The 19,290-nt window shown below is 41.8% G+C and overlaps 1 protein-coding gene across 1 annotated transcript in view; it reads left to right on the plus strand.

Moving 5' to 3' along the window:
* ptprfb (protein tyrosine phosphatase receptor type Fb) overlaps window positions 1-19,290 on the plus strand; it is a 240,049-nt gene that overhangs the window by 30,641 nt on the left and 190,118 nt on the right. Inside the window, 2 exon segments of the mRNA XM_036556368.1 lie at window positions 8,256-8,401; window positions 12,053-12,194. Of these exon segments, the coding sequence (XP_036412261.1) occupies window positions 8,256-8,401; window positions 12,053-12,194 (288 nt within the window).

The raw sequence follows: 19,290 nt of genomic DNA on the forward strand, positions 1-19,290 counted from the left end.
ATAAAGTGCGTCCTGTAAATATCTTTCCAGCGTCCAATAAATGGTCAGTGTATTTTGGCAAAATTTTCCTCTTTTGATGCCGGGTGGTTCTAATCTTGGGTACCTTCCTCACCAATCACAAGGCTGATTTGGTTTGCCCCGCCCACACAGCCTCAACAAAACTGTTCCCTCATGGAAACTTACATGGAGAAAGCTAACCACCAAGCGAAAGCTTACCTACACTCTTTAAAAGGATGGTTCTTTAAAGGTTTGTTAGTGAAGAAAATGGTTCTGTATAGAACCCTTTGCATGATTAAGGGGTTCTTTTCATCTTGAAAGTTCTTCAGATTGATGGAGAATGTAGATCCTTTTCAAAAAGGGTTCTCTATAGCACCCAAATTGGTTCTTCTATTGTTACAAGCGTCACGTCATAACGATAGAAAAATCTGTTTGGATGCTATATAGAGCCCTTTACAAGTTCTACATTTCTGAAAAAGATGGTTCTTTAAGGGTTCTTCTGTAAAGAAAATGGTTGTATGAAGAACCATTAACAGTCAAAGAATGTAATGATTAAAGGGTTCTTTACATCATGAAATTGTTCTTCAGATTAATGGAGAATGTGCTGTAGAACCTTTTCGAAGAGGGTTCTATATAGCACCCAAAAAGGTTCTTCTTTTGTTATAAACTTGACATTGTAGCAATAGAAGAACCGTTTTTGGTGCTATATAGAACACTGTTCAAAAAAGTTCTACAGTCTTAAAAAAGATGCTTCTTTAAGGGTTCTTGGTAAAGAAAATGGTTCTATAAAGAACCATGAACACTCAAATAACCCTTTACATGATTAAAGAGTTACTTGCATCATGAAAGTGTTCTTCAGATTGATGGAGAATGTGCTGTAGAAACTTGCTACATTGTAACAAAAGAAGAACCTGTTTGGGTGCTATAGAGAACTCTTTTCAAAAAAGTTCTACATTCCCAAAAAAGATTAAGCGTTCTTGGTATAGAAAATGGTTCTATAAAGAATCATGAACACTGAAAAAAAATCGTTGCATCATGAAAGTGTTCTTCAGATTTAATGGGCTGTAGATGGTTCTATGTAGAGCCTTTTCAAAAAGGGTTCTATATAGCACCCAAAAAGGTTCTTCTATTGGTACAAGCTTGACATTGTAACAGTAGAAGTACCTGAAGCAAACTTCAGACACCAGTCTTGGCTGATTGACTACAATTGGACTTTTTATGTAAATCTAATGTATAATATCTAGTCGATAAGCAAGTCTATTTGAGATCACTTAACAATATGACGTGGTTTATGATGATTTAGGCAATGCTAATTGGTGTACATAAGCTTCTATTACTTATTAGCTGCATAGCTCGAGTGCTAAAGCTAAAGAAGCAGACTTCAGACTCCAGGCATGTCTTGGCTGATCGACTGGTCTTGAAGTGTTTATGTAAGTTTGAATTGTTACAAAACTGCCTTGAGCATCCAGCAGAAATGCTGTGAAGAGCTTCCTGAAGCCGTGGAAGTGCCCCACCTCCTGTGGATGTTAGCGCAGATAAAAGTGACAGGAAGTGCTTTCATGAGGATCTGCATTGCTCCACTGTGCCAATCAAGCCCGTCTCCAGGGGAACTGGTGCGTAAATGTCATTTAAATGTCAGGCTGGCCAGTAGTCCAAAGGGTCAGAGGGGTCCGGTTGGTACACTCTGGATTAGATTTTACGATGGACACACACATAGAAAGTTTTACTGACGTTCCTAGCATCTTCTCCACAGATAGCGCCCCACTGAGGGTTACGTCCTGCAGCAAGGGCCGAACTGCACCACCTCCAGCCGCCTGTCCTTATCGGTAACACTGCTGCGGTGTTCAGCATGGGGGTCTCGGGATCATATGTTAAAAGTGTTTGGCAGTTTATATAGACAGCAGTGTAAGCAGTGCAGGAGGGGCGGTTCCACTTGGGCTATTGAATGGGGGTGAGGGGTTAGGAAGGGGGGGCATGGAGCCATGGCAACTAATGGCGCATATACATTAATATCCCATAGGCCTGCTAGCGTTCCTATTAGACCTTGTACCTAAGCTAATAATATACTTCATATACCATTGGCCTACAGTCGCCTCGCCTCTTTTTTATTAGTAGACATATAAAGGCTCGGTCGGTTTGCCATATTGTTCTCAGCTATAATGTATAATACAGCTGTGCTTTTTTCTCTTCAGGTGATGACAGACCTGAAAGAGGAAGCGCTTGGCTGCCCAGGTTCAGATAAAGAGGAAATATAATTACTGGGGGGAATTACGGTGTGGCATTTTAGAGAGAGTATCAGAGATGAAGCCTCCAACATGAGCTGTAGCTGAGCTGATAATATACTTCATATACCATTACAGCACCGTCGGTTTAGACGTAGAAATTGTGAGTAAACAGGCAGATTACATGATTTTTGGCTCACTGAAGCTAATTTGTGCATAGGGGTATGTTTTTTTTTTTACCTGTAAGGTCATTATGCCAATTAACATAGGCCTGTTTAACACATGTTTTGTGGTCAACATTTTAAACACATATAACATAAGAACTATGTTCACACAGCCCAAGATATACCCATAAGGCTCTTCACCAAGTTAATAATTACTGTTAGATACTGAAGTAGTAATATTAATGATGATTGGGATGATGGTCAATGGTATACTTAAGTAATAGGAAAAGACACGTATTAAAACATATAGATAAATAAATAGATGAGAATTATATATAAATATATATATGATATATAAATGTTTTCGGTATACAGGAGTTTCCACACTCGAAGCAGTGAACAAAGGTTGCTATGCTCTCATTATTTGTAACAGTTCTTTCTCTGCATTTATAACGGCGCAGCAATGGGTAATACTGCCACCGCCATGTTCAAAAGTACACCTGCTCATCCAGTGTTTCTTCTGAAATCAAGGCTGTTATTAGGGCATTTGACCATTGCTGCAGGTTTAATACTGACTTATATAAATTGTTGCTGCAGGTTTTATGTTTGATTAGAGCATTTTCTGAGATTGAGAACAGGGAACCTTTATTTTAGCAGAATATGTGCATATTTTAAAACTTTAAAGCCAGAATATATTGTTGTTTTTGTTTATTTATGGTCACCAGCGCCATGTTCTTGGTGTGTTTGGTAGCTGTTGTCTAGTACCGGGAAATGCCACAGATTTTTAAAAAATTCTGCATAATTGAATGGCTACGGGCGGCACGGTGGTGCAGTGGGTAGCGCTGTCGCCTCACAGCAAGAATGGCCTGGGTTTGGTTCCCGGCCGGGTGACCAGGGTCATTTCTGTGTGGAGTTGGCCTGTTCTCCCCGTGTCTGCGTGGGTTTCCTCCGGGTACTCCGGTTTCCTCCCACGGTCCAAAAACGTGCAGTCTGAATTGCCCCTAGGTGTGAGTGAGTGTGTGACTCTGTATGTCTGTCTGTCTGCCCTGCGATGGACTGGCGACCTGTCCAGGGTGTATCCTGCCTTCGGCCCAATGACAGCTGGGATAGGCTCCAGCACCCCACCTCGACCCAGAAGGATAAGCGGTTTAGATGATGTATGTCTGAATGGCTACGATGCAAATAAAAGTCATTCAGAGTGGTTTGATGTGAAATCAGAAGCGTTTACAGTGGTGGTGAACCAGACGACTGAAGAGTTTAAAGTTGAGACATTGTTTTTTTAATTATATAAAACTCAGAAGACTCGTGTAGGTTCACTGGTGGTTCTGGATAGTAAATAAAACGTCTACATTAGTGTTGTAGTCATGGCGACCCCTGGTTCCTATCACCACCACTGTAAAGACATCTGAACCATTTCACACCAAACCACTCTGAATGTTGAAAAATTAGTGGAGTTCCCCTTTACTGTCCTAGAACAAGGCTAAATCAGCCCCATCTCCACCCATTTCTCCTTATCAGAAACATGCTGTAGATGATTTAACACACACAGGGCTGCTCGCCAGCACACCAGCGCTGCTCTAACAGGCACTACGTTATGTTAACTAGCTATTGATTTTGTTTTCCATGCCGTGGCCTCGGCTCTGCTTTATTAGCAGATATAGAGAAAAGGCTCGATCAGACGCTGTGTTGCTCTCAGCTGTAATGTCATATGTGCTGCACTATTCCCTCACATTCGTTTCTGCATTGTTGAGCCTTTTGATACAGCAGTATGATCTATTCTCCCTCATTGTGTGGCTCGCAGTGGTGGTTACAGTATGTGCTCTATTTTAATGGGATCGCTTATCAGAAGATTATCAGCCTTGTAACACATAAGGAAGTTCTATGATTACAGCTGTGCCTTTTTCTCCTCAGGTGATGTCAGAACTAAAAGAGGAAGCGCTTGGCTGCGCAGGTTCAGATACAGAGGGAAATTACTGAGGGGAAATATAATTACTGGGCGAAATTACAGTGTGGCATTTTGGCGGAGAGGGGCTGAGGAGATTCTCCCAACAGGCTGCTTTGTTTGAAGAGGAAAGTGGAAACTAGTGATGCACTGATCCGATATACAGGGTCAGTATTGGCAATATAGCCCTGATTAACAGATCTGATGTCGATCAGAAGCACAATCAGTGCTGTTTTCTGATCAAGGTTGTTAAATAAATGTAATTTAGGAGACACTCTAGAACAGAGGTCACTAATAGGCGGACCACATGCGTTGTAAATGTCACACATGACGCTACTCAGCCAATCAGATCTGTACATTACGATGAGCACTGAGATTTGAGTGAGTGACGCACGTGCAGGGGAGGGACGAGGAGAGAAACAGCAGTCAGAGAAGAAAGTGAGCCAGATTATTTCACATGTTGTGCTCTAAAAAGAGAAAAATGTCAATAAATGTTGTTGAAATATGACTGAACTGTACTTTATTTGATTTGAGATTCAGTTGTTGACTGTATTAGATGTTGATATACCTACTAGGCTACTTCAGTAAACAGTATATGGCACTGAATCATGATGCAAGTTAGACATTATGATGTTCCAGATCTTTGGTTGGAGAAAATTTCTTTAACTGGACCTTATTGAATTTTAACAATATAATTTTTAAATGTGCATGTAATAAACGTTGGTAATGTTATATAATAATAATAATAATAATACATATGAAAAAACACCCTCCTGTGAGAAGAAAAATCCTGACGCGTCAAAAAAATCCAAAATATTTCTCAAGCAGCATCTTAATCATAGTACTAATCTTACTAATACATTCATATAAACAACGCTGCAGTTATTGTATGTCTAATAAATACAAAAATAGTATGTTTAAATAGTAAAAAAATGGTTCTGTGTAGAACCATGAACACTCAAAGAATCCTTTGCATGATTAAAGGGTTCTTTGTGTGGTAAACCGGTTTTAGTGCTCTAGATGAACCTTTTCGGTTCTACGTATCACCAGAAAAGGCTCTTCTATTGTAACAAGCTTGCACTGTAACAATTTTTAAGGTTCTATATAGAACCATGTACCACACATTCCTCATCAATCAGAAAACCCATTTCACAGTGCAAAGAGCCCTTTAATCATGCAAAGTCTTCTGAGTGTTCATGGTTCTATATAGAACCATTTTCTTTACTAAAGAACCCTTGAAGAACCATTGTTTTTTAGAGGGTGGCATGTAACTGTCTCAGTTGAGGTAAATTAGGCTCTGCAATATGTTTATGTTGATGTACTTTGATGCTACGGAGCACATGTGCTGTAACAGAGCGCTGGTACCGCATCGGTACTAGGCATCATTCCATACCTTGAGTTCAAATATCAGAACCAGATATCAGTATCGGTTAATCTGTCGTTTTTTGTTGTTTTTCAAGTAGATGTCAGTGAACAGTGGCAGTAATTCAGATATGGTTCAGCAGTTGAGAGCAGGCAGAGTCTTGTCTGTCAGGTTACAGCCCACGCAGGCACAATGGTAGATAGATAAACAGGTTTATTTCAATAAGTTCTTATTAGACAGGCTGTATACGGTCAGTCCATACATTCATGATATCCAAGGGTAAAGACACGAAGCCCCAAGGCTCATCTGCATTGTTTCCTTTGTTGCTCTGTGCTTTATCACTGAGTTAATTGCTTATTTTTATGCTGAAGTCCATGTGCTGAGTAGGATTTGCTGATTATCGTGATCAATTCAGTGACTTTGACATCATTACCGTCAATAATACAGTATGTGATGATCAGCTTTGCTCTCCGTTTTTAAATGCAGCTTTTCAAATGTTTGAAATTGTGTAATAAAAGTGTGTTTTTTCTCTCTTTCTCCAATACTTTCAAGGTTATAGTGTTTCAGATGTCACAGATGAACCCCCTCCATTAGGCCTGTCAAAAGTTTGGGGCCTAATGACTTGACATTCATCTGAAATTTGGATTTCATCACTGTTACTTTTCAGATTAAGCAAGAAAAAACCTCCTTTTGAAGGTTTGGAGATGATAAAGCAGATATGTGCTGATGATTTATGCGTATCGCTGCTGTCGGAACAAAACCTCGTATCTCTAAACTGAGAACTTTACAGGAGAAGGAAAAACCATGCTCTGCTTTTAATGTAAGTCAGTGGAACCAGACTTTTTTCCAAGTCATTTTGGTCCGTTTCTTTTGGTCAACTCATCATGAAATTTACACACAATGTAAAGGACGACAGGTATTTTCAAATTATGTCAAAAACTGAAAAACGACAAAATTAGAGATATGAGGTTTTGTTCCAACAGCAGCGATATTCATCTTCAACACCTCATGTTCATCAAGTGTTCTTATTGGTATGAAGAGCAGGTTTTGCCTTGATAGGGCTAGACTGTTGTTAAAATCACATACTGGCTTAATTCCCCAGCTAGCACGGACATTAATACTGGCACAGATACGTACTTGCTTGATTAGTTTAACTCTAAATGAGTCTGATTAGGCTTTAATCTGTTCACGTACTGCAAACCGAGAAAGAACACATGTTCATTTGTATTCAAAACCGGTTGAAAAGCTGGAAGTCTGGCCTGTTTTTGCATCACCTGGCCGGCGGCGCTGATGGAAGCGGTTGCGTGTTGTTGTTTGTGTTGTATCCGGGTGATGGAGGCGCTGGGTGTGGGAGCTGCTCTCTATGCAAACCGTTCAGCGCCCGGTTGACATGCTGTAACTTGGTCTGGTCAAAACAAAAAACCTGTTTAGCCACTGCATCTGACAGCAGCCCACGCTAGCACAGGTTCCGCTTGTTTTTCTCAAACATGAGCAGTTCTTTTCAGCCCAAAGCTCCCACTCCCTGCTGCATTTATGCATTAAGCAGTGCACTGTTGTTGGCACTGCACTACCTTTAAAAGTACATGTTTTTGGGAAAGGCTTAGATGCTTCCTGAAGGGGAACTCCACTGATCTTTCAAAATCTCTGCATACTTAAGTGGTTAAGATGTGAACAGAGTCGTTCAGAGTGGTCTGGTGTGAAACGCTCCGTTCTAGAAGTCAGAATTGTTCACAGTGGTGGTGATAGGAACCAGACGTCCACCTCTAAAAGCTCCCTCACAGAAAGTTACTACATGAAATGGTTATGAATTCACTGCCTGATGACTGAGACACTGTTTTATGAGAGTTTTCCAAAGATTTTGGCTTTAAACTCCATTCACGGTGGAGGGATACATAATATGCAGGGTGCTGTGAGGCAAAATAGTCCCCAAAGAAAACTTAACATTTCCAGTTTTTTTTATTTTACCATCATCAACACTCCATATAAACTCAGAAGACTCGTGTAGGTTCACTGGTGGTTTTGGATAGTAAATAAAATGGCTGTATTTGTGTTGTAGTCATGACCCCTCCAGTTTTGGAGGTGTGATAGGAACACATGGAGTGAGTTAAACTGGTGTTATCAAAAAATAAATAAATAAATAAACAGCAAAAGCAGAGCATTGTTTACATATTCATTTGCCGATGATGGGACGCTTTTCAACCAGGACTCGCTAATAGACACTTAAGATCAATGTATACGTTTGGGAACACGTCAATAAAACAGGCTTCATTTCAAATTACCGTCACGCTTAATGAAGCACTTAAGTTGATGACATTTATCCAACCGGTATAGTTGGTATGATTTATGTGTGTTTTCCTCGGGCTGTCTTAAAGCTCTAGATCAGCCAGACATGCAGATTTACCCAGTTTTGCACTGGAGCTTTGAGGCCAATAAGTAATGGAAGCTTATACCCCACCAATTAGCATGATGCTAACAGCATGCATCACACTGAGCTGTCACTTTAATATGAGAGCACAACTCAAGACATAACAACTCTCTCTCTCTCTCTCTCTCTCTCTCTCTGCTAGGTTTGCCAAGTTTCATCAAGACTCCTGAGGACCAGACGGGAATTTCTGGTGGCGTGGCGTCGTTTGTGTGCCAGGCCGGGGGGGAGCCCAAACCCCGGATAACATGGATGAAAAAGGGGAAGAAAGTCAGCTCTCAGAGATTTGAGGTACCCCCCCCACCAAACACACCCCAACTACCTCTCCTCCGCTGTCCCCATCGTCCCTCTTCACTCTAATCATACCTTCTCGCTTTTATTTCTCAAACATTGCTCATACAGGTAAGATAGATCACTAAATCAGCCTAAAACACAAAGAAAAATCAATAAATCAGCCTAAAATGCAAAGATAAATGACTAAATCAGCCTAAAACACCAAGAAAAATAACTAAATCAGCCTAAAACACCAAGATAAATCACTAAATCAGCCTAAAACGTGAAGATAATCCCCTGAATTAGCCTACAAAGAAACGAAAATTACTAAATTGGACTTAAACGCAAAAGGTAATCACTAAATCGGCCTAAGAAGAAAAGTCACAAAATCAGCATAAAAAGAAAAGATAAATTACTTAATTTGGCCTGAAATCCAAAGATAAATCACAAAATCAGCCTAAAAACAAAAGGTAAATCACTAAATTGGTCTAAAACGCAAAGATAAATCACTAAATTGGCCAAAAAAAGGATAAAGCACACTAAATTGGCCTAAAATGCTGTGGAAAACTGTTAAAAAGAAATGATAAATCACTGAATTCACCTAAAAAGAAGCATTAAATAAAAAATCAAATCAAACTGAAATACAACGATAAGCCGCTAAATCAGCCCAACCGTCAGATGTGCTAGCTCTTATGGTAGCTGCACGCAATAAAGAGACGCTAAATCTTCGGTGTTTTTGTATTTTTATTTGTAAGAATGTAGAATATCCTCTCGTCGGGATATTCGGATGCTGTCCATTTAGAAACTGTGGCTATTTGAAGAGCAGAAATGGCCGTTGCTCCACTGAACGAAGTGCCGTGTTGAATTTACTGTTTTCCAGGTGAATAAAATGCATTACATGAACACAGTCTTGTCTTTCGGTTCACTTCTGGCAATAACAGTGTTGATGTAATACATTCTATTCTAGTGGAAATGAAGGACACATTAGAGTCCAGTCAGTTCGTGGCGTGTCCTCCTGCAGCGTTTTTTCCATTTCCTCGTCTCCACACCTCCTCGGCTGTCTCTGCGTGCCGTCTCTAGCCGGAGCGAGCGCTGTAGGCCTGTTCTGAGGGTGTGATGACCGCGTGATGGTTCGGGTCAGTGGGGAGGCCCATTATTTCCCAGTAGGGGGGAGTGCAGCTTCAAGAGGCATCTCTCAACAAGTAACCTTCAAAAGAGAACCGTCCAGGCTGGCCCTCTTCTACCTCATTTCCCACCGTCCACACTGAGACGCCGCCCAGATCAGTCTCGGCGGCTCATACGTGGCTCTCAGATCCCACCACCGCTGTGCTGACGCCGCTGAAGGAGTGAACCGTGTTAGAAGAGCTTAATGATCATTTTGGGGTGATTCATCCCTGCAGTCGCCATCACCTTCAGTCTGTGTGGTTTGGAGAGGAGCATGCAGCGATCAGACATAACATTCTGACCACCTCCTTGTTTCTACGCTCATTGTCCATTTTATCAGCTTCACTTACTATATAGGTGCACTTTGTAGTTCTACAGTTACAGACTGTAGTCCATCTGTTTCTCTGATACTTTGTTAGCCCCCTTTTACCCTGTTCTTCAGTGGTCAGGACCCCCATGGACCCTCACAGAGCAGGTACTACTTGGGTGGTGGATCATTCTCAGCACTGCAGTAACACTGACGTGGTGGTGGTGTGTTAGTGTGTGTTGCGCTGGTACGAGTGGATCACACAGCAGTGTTGCTGGAGTTTTTAAACACTGTGCCCACTCACTGTCCACTCTATTAGACCCTGCTATCTCATTGGTCCACCTTGTAGATGTAAAGTAAGAGACGATAGCTCATCTGCTGCTGCACAGTTTGTGTTGGTCATCCTCTAGTCCTTCATCAGTGGTCACAGGACGCTGCCCACAGGACGCTGCTGGCTGGATATTTTTGGTTGGTGGACTATTCTCAGTCCAGCAGTGACACTGAGGTGTTTAAAAACTCCAGCAGCACTGCTGTGTCTGATCCACTCAGACCAGCGCAACACACACTAACACACCACCACCACGTCAGTGTTACTGCAGTGCTGAGAATGATCCACCACCCAAATAGTACCTGCTCTGTGAGGGTCCATGGGGGTCCTGACCACTGAAGAACAGGGTAAAAGGGGGCTAACAAAGTATCAGAGAAACAGATGGACTACAGTCTGTAACTGTAGAACTACAAAGTGCACCTATATAGTAAGTGGAGCTGATAAAATGGACAATGAGGGTAGAAACAAGGAGGTGGTCATAATGTTATGCCTGATCTGTGTATGTATATATGATATAGACACTCATTTGTTGGGACATGCAGGCACTGTTGCTCTCACTGGATGTCGAAGATGAAAATTTGAGTTCACTCAAATTTATGTTATTATATTTGTGTAAATTGAATGCAGAACAATAAGAGTAACTCCAGACTTCTGAAGGTGATGTGTGTAAATAAGGTGCTGCTTCATTAGAGATGCGTACAGTATGAATGTGTAAAGCTCTGTGGAGTGCAGCTCTTTACGGTGGTGCCTGATGGACTGAAGTATTAACAGGGGCTCAAAGCGTTACAGCGTAGTTTAGCTGTGTATGAATCATCTCTCTGAGCCTGAGGAGCTGAAGATAATGCGTTCAAACACACTCAGACAGTTAGGCTTAATGTACTGTACACTAAAGCCCAGACTTTAGTCTGGAGTACAGCGTTAACGGCCTGGACGCGATACAGAGAGGCAGCAGGTGGCTGAGTGAAGACTGCAGTACACTGAAGAGCTTAGACTTACACAGTGTATGAGTTCGTATAGTCTCTCTATCTCTCTCTCTCTCACTCTCACACACACGGTCACTGTCTGTCTCTCTTGCTCTCTTTCTTTCGTTCTTTCTTTCTTTTTCCTTTTCCTTTCTTTCGCTCTCTCTTACTGTCTATCTTGCTGTCTCACTCACTCTTTTCATTCTTTCTGTCTGTCTTTTTCACGCTTTCTCTTTCTCACTCTTCAGTCTATCTCTATCTCTATCCTTCTCTCACTGTTTCTCTCTCTTTCTCTTTCCTTGTCTTCTTTCTTTCTTGTCTTTCTTTCTTTCTCTCTCTCTCTCTTAGTCTCTGTATCGCAGTGTCTCTCACTCCCTCTTTTTTCTCTCTTTCTCTCCCTTTTTCATTTCTGCTTTCTCACTCTTTCTCTTTCTCTCTCGCTCGTCAATCTCTGTTTCTGTCCTGATCTCTCACTGTTTCTTTTTCATTTTAGTTAGCTTTCTTTCTTTCTTTCTTTCTTTCTTTCTCTCTCTTAGTCTCTCTCTGTCTTGCTTTCTCTCACTCGCTCTGATTTCTGTTTCTCTTCCTCTTTTTTCATTTTTTTCTCCATCTCTTTCTCTCTCTCTTTCGCTTTCTTACCTATTCTCTTTCTCATCAATTTCTCTCTGTCTCTATCCTTTTCTCACTGTTTCTTTCTCATTCTCTCTCCATCTTTTCCTTTCTTTTTTCTTTCTCTCATCTCTCTCTCTCTCTTTATCTCTATCTCTCTCTCTCTCATCAATTCAGTTCACTAAGCTTTATCATATCTTGTTGTAGGAGTGCCAAAGTTGAAGTAACAACTGTCATTAAGTCTCTCTCTCTCTTTCTCTCTCTCTCCCTCTCTCTCTCTCTCTCTCTCTCTCTCTCAGGTGATCGAGTTTGATGATGGCTCAGGCTCCGTCCTGCGCATCCAGCCGCTGCGCACACACCGCGATGAGGCCATATACGAGTGCACGGCCACCAACAGCGCCGGCGAGATCAACACCAGTGCCAAACTGACCGTGCTGGAAGGTAAAGTCCAGCGCTAACGAGCTTCTCTCTGCATCACGTCTCATTACGTTCTACTGTAAGGTGTGAAATCAAGTAACAGAGACCGAAAGCGGCTTTTAGAGGAGATTCGCTGAAGATTCCTCATCACTGTACAACGTAACAGCGTTTCAAGGTCGTTCAAGAGCATCGAAGCAAAGCGTTTATCGCTGAAGGTCTCGCAGCTGCAGAGATTCGTAGATAGCGCAGTGTGGCAGCAGAGAGGATTGATTCTGACCGCTTAGCGGTGGATTGGCTGTAATGGCCTGGTGGGGAGATGATGATATCATCTGCATGCTGGCCTGATGCAGCTGCAGGCTGTTGTGCTCTGTTTCTGATTATAGCCGTACGCTAAAGCGAGTGACTCAACACATAAACAGCCACGTAGCATGAAGCCCACATGAGAACGAGATTAATCAAAGAATTAGATACCGGTCAAGTGAATATGGTTCCCTCTGGCCCTCAGACATCAGGATGGATTCGCTGTAGCCGGTGAGTGACCCACCCCATGAGCATGTGTTTGGTATTACACAAATGCCCCCGGCGTAATCCTCTGTAATCTTATTTTCGACTCCAGCATGGGAGCAGACGAAGGCCAATTAGCTCAAAATTAGACAACGTCTAACGAAGAAATCATTTTAGTCGGGACACGTTGGAAAAACGTGCTTTGCTCTTGAATAAAACTTGCTACATCAACACGATTCTGGCTGAAATAGTAAACTGAAAGTGTATGAATCTTAAAATTTGTCTTTCTCTATACAGTCATATGCAGAAGATTGAACACCTCTGGTCAAATGACATGCCATGCGCGTTTTTCCATCACAAATATGGCAAATTTTAGTGCACAACTTCTATTTATTTGCTGCGTTTAATAATAAAAATAATAATCGGTGCCATAACTTTTGCACTACCCACAGTTTTTGCCCCGGGAGGCTGAATTCAGCGAACGAACAGTAATTGTGCCTTAAAAAAGTGCAGAAGTGCGTTCCCTGTGGTGGATGTGTAAAACTTACCTTCACTCAGAAAATCAATAAAAAGGGTCAATTTGACGGGGGCGCCAAGACTTTTGCACACAACTGTATATATATTCGCTACATCTGTTGTGAACTGACGTAAACGTGCCGCTCGCCTCCTACAGTGGTACCGCAGTAGTGTCTTAAGTGACAAAAGGCCAGAAACCCCCCGCACCCCACCCTATGATGATGTAGCTTGAAGGTGGGAGGAGCTACAGCTGTTCTGTTTTGGTGAATGCAGTCATAGCTGAGTTCACTGGAGCTGAATTTCGTATTGGGGCTGTTTAGCAGTGGTTACCATCTTCAGATCATGTTCATGATGTGAATGAGTTACCCAAAGACACAAAGGACCAGCCAGATGAGGCTAAAAGCTAAAGTTACAACATAGCTGTCTATCTAGATATCTTACCTCAGGGTTCTCCTGTCTCCTCTGGCTGAAAGGGTGAAAACCTGGCCCTGATGACCATTTTTGTACTGGATGATGATAGAATCTCTGTTTCCTTTACAGTTTGTTCAGTAACAGAGGTAGGAGTTGCTAGATTAGTGGCTAGGCTAGCAGTCACGATTGGTTGACACGATTACTAACATTTTCAAGTTCAGTTAAACAGAATTGAAGATTGTAAAACTGTAAACAGCATTTTTTAAACCCATCTTTTCATAATCTGTAAAGTGTTGCTGGACTAATTGTTTTAAAGCTGATCATTTAAACATATACATTTTACAAAATATAGTATTTTGCAGTTTTGTCTCATTTCCACAGCACATTAACAGCTATAATAAGACGAAATATGCTGCTGTTTATGTTCCCTTTTTTTAGAGTTAACAAGTAAAACGTTAAAGTTAAGTGATTCAGCTGAAGTTAGCAACGTAGCTATCTCGATATCCTACCTTCTCCTGTTTTCTCTGGCTGAAAGGGTGAAAATTTGGCCCTGGTGACCATTTTGTACTGACTAAAGATAGAATCGCTGTTTTCTTTACAGTTTGTTCAGTAACAGGTAGGAGTTGCTAGAGTAGTGGCGAGGCTAGCGGTCACGATTGGTTGGCACCACAGGGATTCCCAGTGGTTGTATGATGCATTTGCTCTATGCATGCTGGGTATTGTAGTGAGAACATTGATTAGTGAAGACTACAGAACGCTGCGTAAAGCGCCGGGTTCACTACACGACTTTTAAAGTCTGAACAGATTAGAAAAGACTGGGCGTCTCACTATCAGACTGGTTTTTGCAGATGTTTTGGGCGACTGAAATATTGGGGATCCACATTAAATGATCAGGGATCACACACTACTCAACTTTCCAGCTGTTGCTGAACAGAAGGGAGCTCAGTGAACTCTCGCAAACTCTCGCGAACACTCGCGTTCTCCCGTTATTAGGAGACGCAAATAAACAAACGTATTGCAGCTGCTGCTGTTTTCTCTGCCGTTTGCGCTGAAACAGTAAAGAAGCAGCAGGTAAACATGTTTAATGAGGATGATGGATTTAAAAATGTGATCAGTTTGGTATTTTTAGAGTTTTAAATGTACATAAACTCCACTGAGCCTTAAACTTAGCTCATTAGAAAGCTTTGCTCCACACCTGAGAGACTTTTCACCATTTTTCTTTGTTTACTTGCTGCATTTTCTTCTTTCTCACTTTGTGTTCATTGGCTGTTGCAGGAATCTGTTCAGACTGAGTCGTTTTCAGTTTACACTAGATTTCGCGGAGTTGGATCAAAAAATCAAACGTTTAATAAACTCCGACTGGTCTGAAACGCGATCGGGAGGCTGTAAATCTGAGTCTGCGCCCCTCACACAAAAACCCAAAAATCTGCAGACTAGAGCCGAACAGCTCAGACTCAGCCAGACTGAGAATCGGGGCTAAAATCAGGGTAAAAGTCATGTAGTGTAACCCGGCTTAATGGGGGTAGGACTGCTAGAACTGTGACGAGGCTAGCAGTCACGATTGGTTGGATTCCCAGTGGTTGTATGATGCATTTGCTTAATGCCTGCTGGGTGTTGTAGTGAGAACAGTGGTTAATGAAAAATGAAGAATAGTGACGTAATGCTACGCTACTGAACGCTGCGTAACACAACAAATAACATATTAAACTCTAGTTTTAGGCCCCTTTAAGTCATTTTACCCAGTGATGTATCATAATGCATTGGCAGATAATCTCGTTTCAAGAAATAATGCCTAATTAAATAAGCAAGTTGATCTGCCAATAGAATAACTGGATAAAACGACCTTATCTTATGATATTCTCCATAATACAGTATATCGTTGTTGTCGGAAGAAAACCTCGTTTTTCAGTTTTTGACATAATTTGAAAATACCTGTTCCCTTTACATCGTTTGTAAATTTCATGATGAATGGACCAAAGGAAACAACCCAGAATCACTTGGAAAGACGTCTGGTTCCATTGACTTACATTAAAAGTAAAGTATGTTTTTTCCTTCTCCTGTAAAGTTACCATTTTGGAGATACGAGGTTTTCTTCCGACAGCAGTGATATATACGTAGTTATATTGGCTATACTGAGAAATATCTCAGTTCATAGCATCGTTTTTTCCGCTGCAGCTTTAAAATAATGATTTTTTGGGGGGAGGGAATGAAGTAGGGCTTTTTGGAAAGCCGAGTGTCGCCTTAGCTGGTAGTCCACTGTGGAGGTGGATGAGCTGGACGCCCCCAGGATGCCGCTGGATGGAGAATGAACTCTATTTATAGCCCATTGTTTGTGGCCCAGCAATACATCACGTTCGCTCCAGTGACACGGCACAAACACCGGCACAAAGGAGAGGTTGATTGATGATCATGTACTCTAACGACTCACTAAAGTACGTCCTTTTCCTCCTGTTTGAGGGTGGTGGCGATGTCCAGCGTGATATTATTGTTTTTTTGAGGTCTCTGTGACGGAGGCTTCGGCGTAAGACGTGGATCGGGGCTGCCGGGCAGGGAGGCGGTGCTGTTTTCAGGCTTTTTGCTTTGGTCGTGCTGCTTTTTGATAAGTCTTAGTTCATTGCAGCAGACCTAATATTTCAGTAGGAAGTAGAGTTGTCATGGTTACGCTGTTAACTCAGCAGTTTGTATCATGATAATGCATATTTTAAATTCTCATACTGCTTTCCTGCAAAGAAAGAAGCAAAACCTGCACATTTATATGCATGTTTGTGCCAATTATGTGTGTTTTTATATAAAAATAATACAAATAAGAAGGAATTAGAATCCAACCAATGAATCCTGGGTAGCTCCACCCCGAATGCTACAATATTTGTATTATTTAAAGGAGAATCTCACATTTTTTACTGCATAATTCAGTGTTTGAGGTGTAAACAGAGTCATTCAGAGAGGTTTGGTGTGAAATAGTTCAGATGTCTTTACAGTGGTGGTGATAGGAACCAGGGGTCGCCATGACTACAACACAAATATAGACATTTTTGTCATATTAATTGTGGCACTGATGCGACTGCTTGAAAAATTAAGATGACTAAATCTTAATATGCGCTTTTTCTCTTGGATATACAAACAACGATGCCTGGTTAAATATTTAAACCTGAACGATTTCATTTAGAAAGTTAGAGCCTTTTAGAAGAAGGGTTCTATGTAGGGCCAAAAAGGGTTCTTCTATTGTACCAAGCTCGGCATCGTAACAGTAGAAGAACCCTTTTTGGCAATATATAGAACCTTTTTCAGGAAGTTTCTAAATAGAACCACATACAGCACATTCTTCATCAATCTGAAGAACGCTTTCACCATGCAGAGAACCGTTTAGTCATGCGAAGGGTTCTTTGAGTGTTCATGATTCCTTTTAGAACCATTTTCTTTACTAAAGAACCTTTGAAGAACCATCGTTTTAAGAGTGTAGTGAATGTCAAATGACTTTTAGAGAAATGGTTCTATTTAGCACCAAAAGGGTTCTTTTGTTGTGACAAGCTTGACATCGTAACAACAGAAGAACCCTTTTTGGTGCGATATAGAACCCTTTTCAAAAAGGTTCTATATAGAACCATATACAACGTATTCTCCAACGGTCTGAGGAACGCTTTCACCATGAAAAGAACTCTTTAATCTTACAAAGAGTTCTTTGAGTGTTCATGGTTCCATTTGGAACCATTTTCATTACCAAGGAACCCTTGAACACCCATCTTTTTTAAGATTGTAGTAAATGTTAGGAAGATAGAACCTTTTAGAAAAAGGGTTCTATGTGGCACCAAAAAGGGTTTTGGCGCTTTGTAGAACTATTTTCAAAAATGGTATATGGTTCCAGGTATAACAACACATTCTCCATCAACCCAAAGAACCATTTGACCATGCAAAGAACCCTTTAATCATGTAAAGAGTTCTTTGAGTGTCTATTTAGAACCATTTTCTTTACTAAAGAACCCTTGCAGAACCATCCTTTAAGAGTGTATTGAAGGTCAGGAGGATAGAACCTTGTAGAAAGAAGGTTCTATACAGCACTAAAAAGCGTTCGTCTATTGTAACAATCTTGACATCGTAACAACAGAAGAACCCTTTTTGGTGCCGCATAGAACCCTTTTCAAAAAGGTTCTCACACATTCTCTGACAACCTGAAGAACCATTTCACCATGCAAAGATCCCTTTAATCATCAAAGGGTTCTTTGAGTGTTCATGGTTCTATTTAGAACCATTTTCTTTACTAAAGAACTCTTGAAGAACCGTCTGTTTTAGGAGTGTGTTGGATGTCAGGAAGAGGAGAAGCCACTTAAGTCACCGTCTGTCAGTGGCTGTGCGGCTGTGTTTGAGCGCTAAACCTGTTTCAGAAATCCCGTTTTTCGGAGAACCTGGCTGCGGCTCCGTGCCTCTGAGTCACTGCGTCTGCTTCTGCGAAAGGTTCCTCAAATCTTATTACTGCCGAATCAGTGTCAGCATCAGCGCTGCGGTGGCAGCTGAAGCTGGTGGCAGTTTCTGGGGAAGAGGAGAGCGTAATTATGTCTTTGTGTGGCTCCTTTAGTCAGAGGTGGCGTCAGAGACGGGCCCGAGCCGCAGCCGCCGCGCTGATTCACGCTCAGCCGCCCTCGGGCTTTCACTTCCCTGCAAACCCGTCATGGGGAAAAAGAACATGAGCAGGCATTGAGTGAACCGCTCAGACCAGCAGGGGGTGAAGCTCTGACCTCACAGTGATTCGATTCAATTCTGCTCAGCTTTTATCTCATTAAAACAGCATAGAGCACCGTGCAGAGGCATATGAACATTATAGAGCTTTTTAAATGAAACAGTAGAAGCCGTATCGCCCCCTACACTTCCTGTAGTGTATTACAGTCTGTCAGAGTGACTGTGTGGATCATATGAACATTATAGAGCTTTTTAAATGAAACAGTAGAAGCCATATCGCCCCCTACACTTCCTGTAGTGTATTACAGTCTGTCAGAGTGACTGTGTGGATCATATGAACATTATAGAGGCTTTTTAAATGAAACAGTAGAAGCCATATCGCCCCCTACACTTCCTGTAGTGTATTACAGTCTGTCAGAGTGACTGTGTGGATCATATGAACATTATAGAGGCTTTTTAAATGAAACAGTAGAAGCCATATCGCCCCCTACCCTTCCTGTAGTGTATTACAGTCTGTCAGAGTGACTGTGTGGATCATTGTGGGACGTTACGGTTCACTTTTATTTTGAAGTAAATGACTCACTGTCTTGTTGACATCGTCGTCGCTGACTGATCAGTTGTGTTGACTGCAGTTTTAACTCTAATGTGACTGTATCTGTGACTCTGAAGGACAGGGGGGAGCGATTCTTCTCAGTTAATGTAGTTCTGTGCTGCCCGCTGCAGCCCGTGCTGGACTGAGTTAGCCTTTGATGAGCCGCAGCAGATGAAGATGGATCTCCAGCCTCAGCCTGAGTGTTAGTGCAGAAGCTGCTGTTTAACCCCCCACCAGCACTGACGTACAGCAGCGGAGACGGAGACGGGAGCTTCTTTTTGCTGAGAAAATGTCTTTGATGGCACATTCTACGTTCCCTCTTATCTTCATCCTCCACCCTCCGTCTCTTCTTCTGTGGAAAATCTCCTCCTCTGGGGCGCTGAGTGACGGCGAGATGACTTTCCCTGTCCTGGTGGAGCGATATCT

Source organism: Colossoma macropomum, unplaced genomic scaffold (assembly GCF_904425465.1).
Source record: "Colossoma macropomum unplaced genomic scaffold, Colossoma_macropomum, whole genome shotgun sequence".
NCBI lineage: Eukaryota > Metazoa > Chordata > Actinopteri > Characiformes > Serrasalmidae > Colossoma > Colossoma macropomum.